Below are 13,280 nucleotides of genomic sequence, written 5' to 3' on the forward strand. Positions count from 1 at the left end.
GTATCAGCAAAGAATAAGAATAAGATTAATAGCTAGCATTTAATTAATTCAATTCTTATGACAACCCTATTTCCATTTCTAAAATAAAAATGAGAGCAATGCGGATCAGAAAGATTGACTCCACAAGTACAGACACGAAGTGGCATGAATTCAACGAAGGGTCTTAGGCAGTGAAACGTAACGCTGGGAAAAATCTTCTGGCATTCGGCTCCTTTCAAAAAACCTGGCATATACCTCTCAGGTCCCTTTGTTCAAACTGAATTGTGACAAAACACTTCCTTCTTTCCCTGTTGTTACTGCTCATGGAGTTACAGAAGTGCTTACATTCTTTGGCAGAATGAGAAAATGTTTAATTAAAAACCTACTTATTGATGGCTAACCAGGAGTAGGGCACAGACAGGGCTGAGCATTTTAAACAGTTTATATCATTTACTCCTCATGACTCAGTGACACAGGTAATATTAATATCCCCATGTTACACATGAGAAAGCTGAAGACTCTTGCACAGTTGAGTAACTTGGACCCAGTAATACAAATATTAAATATTAAGGCTCAGATTCAGTCACAAGCAGTTGACCCCAAACTCCACTTTTGCTAATAACTGTACTACATTATTGCATAGGACAGTATAACAGAAGAAGAAAAATAATCCTTAGTATTAATATTGCCATCATTATTACCTCATGTTTATGGTTAAAACTCTCCTATAGTAGGGTAGATCAAACTCGCCTTTAAGATTTCACAAACGTTTAGAACTCTGAGGAAATGTGCATATATGCACACACACAAATGTTCCATAACATTTTGGGGAGTTACTGGATTCCCTGAAGGTCAGATTATAAACCTCCATATTAAAGATCATTCTATGCAAATACAATTATATATATATGTGCTCAAATTTGTGCTCTAAGTAACTATATTATTAGTAAATTATACTTTGTAAACTTGAAGTGAAAGAGCCCTTCTTAAAATAAGTGCTTCCTGGTGTAAAGAGAAAGGCATGGTTGGAATCTTGGTGCTACACTACCGAGTGTGTACCTTAAGGTACCCACTTCTTTCCATGCCTCCCTTTCCTAACTTGTAAAATGGGAATGATAACAATAGTACGCCCAGAGGTTTACTTAATAAGTCAATGAATTGACATTTATTATACACTTAGTAGAGGACTTGTGCAGAGTCAGTTTACAATAATAGTTCACAACCTGCTTGTGTTTTGACCAATGAGTTTAGTCGTGAAAAAGAATATCTTCGATACTAACATTCTCTATTTCTTACATACCTATTGTAATATCTAACATAGTCCCTGGAACACAATAGGTATTTAATAAATATTTGCTGAATAAATTTAGAAGGAAAGAAAGTTTAGCATTGTTCTATTTGCAATTAGACTTAAAATTGCTATTAAATTTTTAGAAGCCTTACCATATTCCATGGTACCAGATATTTACATATATGCTTTTATGATCTATTGTCTATTAGCAGTGTAATCTCAGCATTAAGTGCTAATTTAAATGTATATCTGTATTATATGTAATCAATCACTTCACTGTCTTTTGCTTTCTTCTCTGTAACTTATATTCTGTTTGCTAATTATTTATGCAAATTTCCATTTTTATCACCAGAGTGTTTTCTCAGTTTTTCAGTTAGCCGAGCATATCTATACTTGTGGCTGTGATTTGTTTTTAAATACCAGAGAGTCTTGTATGAATAAAGACAACATTTTAATGTACTTTATTAATATATCCTTTCGAACCCTCCAGGTACTATTTTAAAATATCTTTTAGAATATTTCAAAAGAAGGATAGAAAAAGTCAGTTTTTATCTTTCCCTATGAATGTTACCAAAACTATCAATTAAAATGTTCCAGTAAATTTTTACATGTGCATCTTTCCCTATCTGAAAATGTCAATTGCTCAGTTTTCTTAATACAGTTTGATGTTAATTAGGTGTTATTTCTTTTTTTTCTTTTAATAATTTCTACTAAGCTGCGTTTTGATATGTGAGAGAACTGGAAATTCTCACTTTTCTTTAATAGTTTTTAATTATTCTGCATAAATTTAGTGTTATGATTAGATAGTCTGAGACCATCTACACTGTTAAAGATTAAGTTTTCTTTTTATATTTTAACATCTCGTATTAATGAAAAAATAGTAAGTTGAAACATTCATACCATTTATTATGTTATAAAATCTCTAATTATAGTTAAATGTCTGGCTTTCTATATCCTAGGGCACTAGGGAGAATTACTTTTTTAATCATCTAGTTTTAATAAATGATACATTGGCTTGGTTACTAGTTTGGTTATTTTCATAAAACATTTAAATCTAAGATATTTTATTCTTTTGCACATTTTTGCATATTGATCTATGAAAACAAAATGGAGTCTTGCTTAGACATAATCTCTACAGACTAAAGTTTGATTTATAATGAACTGAGCAATGTTCTCAAACTTTATTGTGCATACTAATTACTGAAAATTATGTTAAAATGCAAAGTTTGATTCAGTAGGTCTGGGATGAGACCACATTTTGAGAAGCAAACACCTAAGACCATCTTATGGGCCTCTAATGATGACTCAGCAGATATTTCTTGAACGTCATAGTCAACATGCAGAATTATTTACTACAAGTGACACAAAGTGATGGCTCTGGAAAGAGCATGAGCACTAGAGATAGTTATAATTTTCAATTCATTCTTTGATGCTTATTAGCTGCTTAATCTTGAGCAGATTTTAACTTTTCCTAGCTTAGTCTGTCTTCTTATTATCTGAAGCTTGAGAAATGTCAATTGATTGACTAAGATTTCAAAAGAAATAATCAGTTTCAATGATGATGATTTCAGTTCAATTTAACAAACATTACTGAACATACACAATGAGCCTGAAAAGGGTGGTGGACTTAGGGTAATATTAAACCACAGTTTACATGAATTGTCCTTTTCGGAAAGCTAAGTGAAAAATTATGACATATAAACATTGGCATTACTAGCTGGGAAGTTTGTCTGATGGCCTTTAGCTATCAGCAGATACATATTTCTTTAACATTTAAAATGTGTTTTTGCCAAAATTTAATGTTTCTCTGTTGCTTAAAATTCTTAGTTATTCCTAAATTCTAGAGGTAAGTGATGTACCCAAATGTTTCTCATATCGACCTCTTCTAACTGAATCAGGTGAAGAATTGTTTTTGGCCAGAAGTTTGCTGCATACTTCAACAGCTTTGTTACTGTGTCAATAGCGGTATAATTCGATTGTTAGTATAAACAGGGATCAAGAAATCTAGACATTTCAGAAATTAAATAAGATGTCAAATGTTCACTGTTCGGGAATACTCCAAGAAAATGACTTAAAAGAAATCTGATTATGTGCCATGGAACATTCTAAACCCAGATGTGGCCCCTTCCACTCACTTGACAACAGAATATGGAACTTGTCACTGATAATAAACCCAACATCATAAGCTGGTTTCACACAAATTGTACTTGGCTGATGTTCTCTGTGTTTCAAATTGGGTAATTAATTATATTAGCTACATTTCCTGTAATACACATATTAGAAACAATGATATGTTTGCAATGAAAGAAATACTGTTTTGTTATTGTTAATGGATGTGACATGCATGCCAACTCTCTTTCCTTTCATTCCTTTAAAACCATTGTCATTACAAATGAGTTTTCACTGCTTATTTTTCTGCAACTCTGACTACCCACTAGTGTTTTTAGAGCTGTGTTTTTAAAAGGTCGTTAATTAAATTTATAAGACGTAAAATCGGGCACATGGTTTTGTTTTGTTTTGTTTTTCATTTTTTGTCTCCTTACTAAAACATTTGATGATGATTTTGTCAAGAAACCAATCTTAGGGGTTCCCTTGTTTACGACAGTGCTCTGATGTTTGCTTTTGACTATTTCTGAGTTTCAGAGAAAATTTCATACGAATCAGTTTTTGAAAGATTGGAACTTCTTAAATTCAGTCTGATTCTTGAAGCCTTCATTCTTTTTACTTCTCTCTTCCTCTTTTTAATGGGACAGGCCACATAACAAGATGGCCTGAGCCCTCTGGCTATGGAACCCCATGGATGGTTCCTTCAACTCACTAGCACAAGCAAATATTGTCATGGTTGAAAACCCTGTTGTTTGGTAGCTGAAAGTCCTGAGTAAAAACTGGTCTATAAAGCTGCAGAGTAAACAATGTGAAAATTGGCTTGCGTTTCTCTAACGCCAAGTTTGGTTTTCACCAGAGTTGATTTTTCAAAATGCATAGTAACTAGTTGTGTTTGTTATTAATCAAGCAAATGGGCATTGTAGCACCAAGCACTCATTTGATTTTTAATGTGCATTGAAATCAGCAATGATAATTCAAGTTACAGCAAAATAATTATCAGTACTGTGTCAGAATAAAAGCAAATGTCATTTATTCTAATATGTGGATTTGCAGATTGCTCACAATTAAAAGCAGAATAATAGGAAAGGAATACATGCATATTAACAAATGCACCCATGGTTTCAGTAATGCTTTAAAATGAAAATAGGTGGTTAAGACTTACCAGTTTTAACGAGCCTTACTTATGTTAATTATACATTTTCTTTTTAGAGTGTTTATCCTGAAGGATGGCAGCCTCAAGATACATAACGTTACCAGGTTGGATGCCGGATCATACACTTGCATAGCTACAAATCAGTTTGGTGTTGCCAAGAACACTGGCAGCCTAGTTGTAAAAGGTATTTTACTGTCTTCATTTGTGCTTGATGAACACTGGAGATACGTATGCATATCATGACCTCTATCACAGTGTCAACCCTGTATTATCATATTGTATATGTGAAATGTTTGATTTCACATTTTATTTAAGAGTTGTGTTCCCATATTCATTAATAGCATGCTCACTTTGCCAGTGGAATAACATGGTAGATGTGAATACCTTGGCAGTTGAAAAGCTGTCCAGCGGGTAATTAGACAAAACTAAAACTTGAACTAAAAATTTTGGATTTCCACAGATGCCTCAGTGTGGGGAAGCCATGGACATTTTGTTGACGTCAGTGGGTAATATTTTTTTTGTGAAGTTTCCTTCAGAAACTCATTTTGTGTAAAATTTTTACCTGGATGTAAGGCTGCCCAGTGCATAATCAGTTCATTTCTTTCTATAACTCTAAGTACATAATTAGTGAAATGCAGACTCTCTTAGATTCACCTTAATAAGCAGTTCTTTGCAAAGAAAAAATATTAAAACATTAGTGTCCATTTGAGTTATTATTAGATTGCCATCACAGTAAACACATATGCTCACACGACTTCAGATGGTAAAAGTGCATACCTTAGTCTTGAGACTTTTAAACTAGTATCAATCCGAATGTAACTATATATATCACCAAGGGACATAATTAGCATTAGATGCATCTACGCCCCATCTTTGCTACTTTATTGAAGCTCAGCTCATAAAACTAGTCTGTTTAGGGGGAGCCAGGTCACTTTTATCATTTTATTGCCTCCTGGATGACAAAAATGACTGTCTTGAAAGACAAGTTTGAGCAGCTACTTAAGCCCAAATGATTAAATTCAGCAATTGATACTTTATCATCATTTCTATTAAAAATGAATAAATACAATAAAAAGTAGTTAGCTGCTATACTTCAACTATCCTTTAAAATGTCTCAAGGAAAATAAACACTCATCTTTATCCCTGGAAGATATTTCTTCCAACTTTATCTCAAGCCTATTATATTATGCCAACAATTGTCTGAAACACTCAGGGGAAATGTAAATGATAGAACTTGTATCAAAATTCAACCAGTGTAGCATAATTTGAAAAACTTCACTTCTTTAAGATTGTATTGTCATCAGGTTTTTAAGACAGGTATGGACTTAATGTTTCAAGGAATGTACTGTAGCTATATTTAATAATAGGGAATTTCTCCAGCAAAGTTTTGGCAATACTCATGTACTGAAGAGTGTGAATGCTTTATGTCTGAAGAACTAACATGTCCATTAAGGAAGAAAAACAGAGGAGATTACCTTATTTCAAATTAAGAAACTACAGGTGGTATGCACTCATTTTTATTACAGCAGAAGATTAAAATATGGTAGAGGATAAAAAGGCATTGCAGTTAATTCTTACAGGTATGGAGAAATCCAGGAGGAGTTAAAATATGAAATTTTAAGGATGAAGACATTAGTAGTGGAAACGTAGTTTCTCAAAGAAAGTTTTGGTAGAATACTGGTGATGCGTGAGTAGGACCAATAATTTTCCTGCTAAAATACAATGATGGGGATGCTTTCACCCCAGAGACTAAGAGAAAAAGTTAATAGATTGAGCTAAATGGATAGTTTCTTTTCCTCAAATGTTTCTTTAGCCTTTAGCTAAATGCTGTCTTAATGCTGTCAATTACTAATTAATGGAAGAAAAGTAAAAGGAGAAGACTCACATAAATGTGAGAAACTCAGGAGCAGCTACTAACTTAGCTCAAATTATGGAATTTGGATATTGTAGAGGTGAAACATAGCCATGTTTCTTACTAAATAGGTTCCTAATTCTTAAGATAGAATTAAGTTGATATGTATTTTGGGATATTCCATAAAACACACCATAATCCTCAGGCACTCCACTCTGTCTATGAGTAAGAAAATAACTAAGAATGCTCAGTTAAAAAACTGATATATTTTTGCTTATTTCTAGTGTTTTTTTGCTGGAGCTATTGAAACAAAATTATCTCAATCTACATTCCTGGTCAACTTTATCTTTCCTACTCTTTCTTCTTCTGTGGTACATTTCATCTTCTTACAAAGGATATAATTCACTTATTTACATGTATTTTTTTTCCCCTATATTTCCCTTCCTCTAGAAAAGAAGCATAAAGAAGGCAGGGACATCACAAATTCTAGTACAGTCCTGGGAACTGTATGTGTTCAATAAATATTTATTGATTGAGTGAAAGGATCTCACCTCATTCCCCTTAGTTCTCAGAGATAATTTCCATCCTGACTTCCTTGCTCTAAAATCTGAAAGTTCTCAATTTTTCAGGGTTTACGCTTGTTAGAATACTTCACAATAAAGAACATCAAAGGCAAATAACAAACTTGTAAATGCTTTCACTTTCCCAATTTTACAGTTTGTAGTTACATAATTCTAATACATAGAGAAACCCACACTCTGAAAGGGGGGACAAATATGAAAATACATGAAAATCTGAAAGTCTTCATGCAGAGAACTCACTGTTCTGGTATTTTCAGCATAATACCAGAGGATGATTTACATATGCAAAAAGGGCTTATCTCAATATGCATGAATATCAAGTTATTTTCACTCATTTATATCTAATAATGGGAAGGAAATTGTGTTTGTTATTTTTAACCTTCATGAAATATCCACGTGCCATTTTAAAGGGATCTGGGGATTTCTTGCTTCTTTGCCATTGACAGTAACCATCATATGCAATATAAATAAACACATATACATAATAACACATACATTTAAAAAAAACTATATAAACACAAAATGTGTACAGTATGGATAAAAGCATCTTTAGAAACTTTGCTTTATTACTGATCTGTAATGTATAATCTTTATTAAACTGTGGGATTTTTACACAAATACAGTTCTAAGATAAGTCTATCATTAGCATAGCTTCTTAACTAGACTGCTATCTCTAATTCCCTTTCATGTGGGAATGTTGAAGATATCACTGCCAAAATTATTATTTTACAACCTACAAATCTGAAGCTTTAATGTGAGAAGGAATCATAATACTATGCATTGATTCAAATATTTTCTTGACTATTAAGAGTGTAGCCATTTGGCTGTTTGTTAAGACGATTTAATACTTCTCTGTGTATGTATGTATATGTGTGTGTGCACCTGTGTGTGTCTGTATGTTTGCATTTTCTTGTCTATAATGTTCATCTGATTGTCATTATACAGTCAAATATAATTTTATTTCTCAAATCAAAATCTTACACTGACCTTTCTGGTAATAGGGTGGTAAGGAGCAAATGAGAAATTTCAGTAAAGCTGATAAAAAAATCATCTTTCTTTGAATTTACTTATCTGCCTCAGTCATGCAAAAAATGTTGTTGTTAGATAACATGTAAAAAGATAATAGTTACAGAACTAAGATATTTTCAAGCTTAGTTTTTAGTTGATATGGCTTATCTGTGTCAAGAGGATTCTGAAGTTATCTGCACTGTATGTTGGAAATTTCTGTTCCACCATGCGACAGGATAAAGCAATTTGTTATTCAACACAGGGAGTGCAATTAGCACCAGCCTTACCAGAGCCCCAGCAGATGCCCAGTGTAATTTGAGGACATGTTCCATAGGCACAGACAGAGAATGGAAAGGAAAGAGAGTTTAAATGTTTTCATTTGTGGGGACTTAGTAAAATTACAATGTGTACATACGCTAAGAGGTGTATGAAAATCACGTAAAAGGGGAAATTATTTGATCTGGCATTTGGAAAATTATTAAAAAGCAGAGTAACAGCAGGCTATAAAAATGATCTTGTTTGCAGGCAACATTTGTTTTCGTTTCCCCACTGGAGAAGTTTTGGATGTCCAATTATAGGCCTCATTGCTTCAGCATTATTTTCAACTGAAATGTCGGAACTTGGAAAAGCATATCTAATGTGCAAATTAAGTTTATTGCCGCTCATTTAGTTGTTTATTCTTTGTGATAGAAGTCTTTATTTTATCAGCATGGAGAGTGGCCTATCCATTTTCTCCAGCAGAATGAGGGTGTTCACTAATATGGTTCTACATTTACTAAGAAAAATATCGAGATAGGTAGATAATTGGAGGCTTTGTGGCTTTACACTGCAGTTTAAAAGATTTGAGGTGTTGAGCCCAGCTGTATCCAGAAGCCCAGCTTCACTGAGTAAACCAAAAATACAATTTCACAGAAATGACAAGACACAATGGAATACATCCATCTTTTTGTAGTGGTTGAAGTCTCCCAGTACTGCTAATACCTTTCCTCAAATATTTAATTCTACATTCCAATTTTCTACAAGAATGAATTAAAACATTTAATAGAAAGAAGGCATTGATTTAAAAATTATTAATGGAAGTATTCTTAAGGTGAAAAAATATATAGTGAATTTTTATACTGTCTAGAAATGAAATTTTCTTCCCCCCTCCAGTATTGAAAATAACGCTGAGTTCTTGAGACCTGAATTCCATAATCTCTTCAAGTATAAAGAAGAAAACAAACAAAAAGCTTTCATGTAAGCAAACACAATAATATCAATATTATTTTATCTTCATAACAATTTAATTCATAGTCTTTTAAAAATGTAGCACATATCACTCAGATGAAATTTCCAGGCATGTTAATAAGCAGCCTTTTTTCTTTTAAATATATATTATACAATATATAATGTAAAGCATGTTATATGTTAATTATAATTAATGAATTCTAAGTCTGCACTTTTTTATTATGCAAGAAAATTATCACTGAACCTATTATTGGTTAAAATTTTGCTTTGTTTTATTTATTCTTAACAAAAATAGGGGGTGTATAGCTTGTGCTTTATACCAAATAAAGAGGCCAGACAGATGAGTACATACCACTTCTTAAAGAGATGAAAAGCAGAAACTTTGAAATTAGATTAACTAGTTCAATTACTAACTAGCATGAAATGCTAAAGAGTTTGTTTTTGCTGTTTGATGTTGTATTCTTTATTATTATCATTAATTACACTCTATTAAATATACATACTCTGCTCCAGGCACTGTTATAGCTGCTTTATGTATATCACCTCACTGAACCCTCCGAACAACACTTTGAAGCAGATGATCATTAGAGATTAAGGCATAGACGTCTGAAAGTACTTGCCAAGTTCCCTTGTTATTAAGTGGCAGAACTCTTTTTTCCCTTCTTTTTTCCCTTCTAGTAAATTTATGTAATAATACTTACATGAGACACTTTTACATGACACTGTTTAAAGTTCAAAGAAAATAAAACTATAGTAACTTGCAGATATTAGTACTTCCCCCTAAATACTTCAGTTTTCCTTTGTTAAATAGAGTTCAATATTTGTTTACATCTTTATCATTTGAGGTAAACTTTACATATATAATGAAATACATGTCTTAAGTGTATATTTGCTGAAAATTGGCAAAGGCGTACACCTGCGTAACCCCTAACTCTACCAAGATACATTACCATCATCCTATAGAATTTCCCTCATGCCCCTTCTTAATCAATCTCTACCCCCACCCCAGTCCTAGAAGCAAGTACTGTTATGATTTTTTTCTGCCGTACATTTCATACAAATGCAATCATACAGAATATACTGTTTGGCATCTGGCTTCTCTCACTCAGCTTAAATCACTAGCTGTCAACCTTCTGTTTTTATTAAAAATGAACAAAACTAAACAAAATTTGACCAACAGTAGGTTTAATCTGTGTAGTAAAAAAAAAAAAAAAAAATCTTGAATTATAAATATCTTTGTCTCCAGTTTCCTTCCCAGACTTGTACACACTTGTGCCCTGAGTATTGGGTTAGGAATTGGAAGTTCTGTAATTTTTTTCTTGATTCCAGTCTGAAGCTAAAAGAAGTGATTAGACTCCTCTGTTACTTAGGCATTCTATTTCTAAACCAGCACAGTGTTCACTCAAGCTCTAGCGACATTTTTTTAGGAAAAATGTGTGTCATTACAACATTAAGAAAAAAAAACCCTCAGATGCAAGCTCTGTTTTAGGTCTGTGGATCATGAACACTCAAGGAAACAGTTATTAGCAAATTCTTTCAAGCCAAAAAAAGGGAACGGGGTAGGAGGGGGCAAGGGAGTGTAGAGGGGAAAAATAATCAAATGAATTGATTGACTCTGATTCTCCTCTTCTGGATTTGATTCTCTCGTTTCATCTACCCTTATCCCAACATAAATGTTCAGAAGAAAACATTTTCTATTAGGTCCTGTAGGCAAGCAAAGTAAAATTTCCTCATTCCATCCCTTTTAAAACTACAGAACACTTCAACCTGATGTTTTACTACAACCCAGCATAAAGTTACAGTTGGAGGACTGAGCGAATGCTATCTATTTATAGGAAATATAAATATGATCCCATAAATAGTCATTGCCTATTATGTATTACTGCTTTGAAAGTGAGTAGTTGGCATATTTAATTCATTAAGCAGAATCTACAGTGCATGCGCTTTTTAAATAGATGTCAGGCTCTGTTTTGATTACTTGTTAATATAGAAGATCTGTGTTTACATTTTACATTATTACTTGCTAGGGGATTTTTCAGTGTTACCTTGCCTGATACTTAGACTTGTTTTCTCATTTAGACAACTCAAATTTTAGACAATTACTTTCTCCAGACAATTCTTCATTTGTTTCTTTTACTCTGGGGCTCAGGGTAGTCTTTTAATATTTGTTCTAAATCATTTAAATATTGAGGTGGAAGATAAATGGGTTATGGTAACTGCAGAGAAACTGTAATATACTGACCATGGTTACTTTGTAAATTGGAATTAAATCATGCTCTGCCTATGGTGGAATATAATATAAATACCAAGTACTGCATGTAGATTTTAGTGGATATACAACAACCTAGCCTATTGCAAGTATATGTACAAAGAGGAAAAATGTATTAATAAAGATTAAAAACTCCTCCATTTCTTGCTTGCCAGAGGTGGGGAATTAAAGACTCTATCACACTGATTTCCTTGTTTGTTTGTTTTCTCTACAGGGTTTATTTCAGAATACTAGCTTTGATTTTCCTGTGCTTGCTTTTCCTAGAGTTAGTAATTTTCTTGTTTGCTTAGTTTTCTACGGACTTGGCAACAATTCATCCCTCAGTTCTATCTCAACTTTCTTCCCTTAATATCAATCTACCTTTGTGACGGGAAGCCTGGTTTCCTAAGCACCATACCTTTCTCTTGACATACTTCCTCATTTGGATAAACTGCATCTTCCTATGGATTTCTGAGAACCAATTTAAGAAAAATGCAATGTTTTTGAGATCTTTCTTGTTTGAAAATGTCTTTACACTATGATTACATTTGATTGATGGTTTAGTTGGAAACAGAATTCTGGACTGGAAATCAGGATTCTTCATAAATTTGGAGATGTTACTCTGCTCTAAAAGCTGAAGCCATTTTGATTTCTGACCTGTTGTTTGTGACATCTTTTCTCTCTCTCTCTCTCTAGAAGTCTGTTTTTCCCAGTGTCCCACAATTACATGATGATGTGCCATGGTGTAAATTTATTTTCAACCTTTTTACAGGGCATTTGGTGTACTTCGTCATCCTGGAAACTCGTAGTTCTTGGTCCTGGAATATCTTCCCAAATAATTTAATAATTTACTCCATTTCTTTTTCTGAAATCCTTATTATTTAAAAGATTTCCTAAACTGGTATTCGAGTTTATGCGTGTGTGTATGTATGTAACTATTTACCTATCTATGTATATAATATTGTATTTTATATAATTATATATATATTTAGATATATATAATTTATATACATGCTCATGATTTATACACACACACACACACACACACACACACATATATACACACTTTTGTTTGTTTCTCTCTCCTCATATCCATTTTATAGCTTTGTTGCTCTATCTTCTAGGAGATTTTCTCAACTTTATCTTCCAGACTTTCTACTGTATTTTTGTTTTTGCTATTTTGAAAGAATTTCTAAGTGTCCTTTTATTTTCTGGCCTTGCTCTTTTTCTCCCCCTTCCTCTGAAAATATTGCTTGTAGTTTTTCTAGTTTATTTTTTATGCATGGTCTCTGTTGTCCAAAACTACTTTCTTCTCTTTCTTTGTTTTAATCCCTATCCTTTATTAAGAGGTGTACAAAGATACTTTGTGCATCTGTTGTCTGCTCATATTTAAGAGTGGGTCACTAAAAGTCTTACAGAAAGCTCTGATCTAGTGTGGCGATTTCTGAATGACTGGACTTCACATTTAGATGATCTGGCCAAGATATTTCCTTGGAAAACTCTAAGGTCACTATATTTGGAACTTTTCTTGTAGGCTCATCAGATCCCTAGGAAAATGTCCCTCACCTCCCACCCAGGTTTCCTGCCTGGAGAGCAAAAGCCCAGCAGACAGCACCCTCAGAAGGTTACAACACATGGATCTCAGCCCTCACCCTGTACATGTTTCCTTGATTCCACTATTTTCAGTAGAAGCCCCCCACCCTTAACTGCTTGGTGACCAGAAGTTCAGAGACCCTCTGATGCACATCCTCTCAGGAAAGTAATTTGCTGGTCTTCTTCTGAGATGGGAAAACATTCTTGAGACCAAATAGCATCCTATTCATAAATTCCAAAAT

The 13,280-nt window shown here is 33.3% G+C and overlaps 1 protein-coding gene across 1 annotated transcript in view; it reads left to right on the forward strand.

Moving 5' to 3' along the window:
* Nucleotides 1–13,280, forward strand: part of CNTN6 (contactin 6) — a 157,652-nt gene that overhangs the window by 109,730 nt on the left and 34,642 nt on the right. Inside the window, 1 exon segment of the mRNA XM_067755234.1 lies at nucleotides 4,586–4,713. Within this exon segment, the coding sequence (XP_067611335.1) occupies nucleotides 4,586–4,713 (128 nt within the window).

Source organism: Pseudorca crassidens, chromosome 10, assembly GCF_039906515.1.
Source record: "Pseudorca crassidens isolate mPseCra1 chromosome 10, mPseCra1.hap1, whole genome shotgun sequence".
NCBI lineage: Eukaryota > Metazoa > Chordata > Mammalia > Artiodactyla > Delphinidae > Pseudorca > Pseudorca crassidens.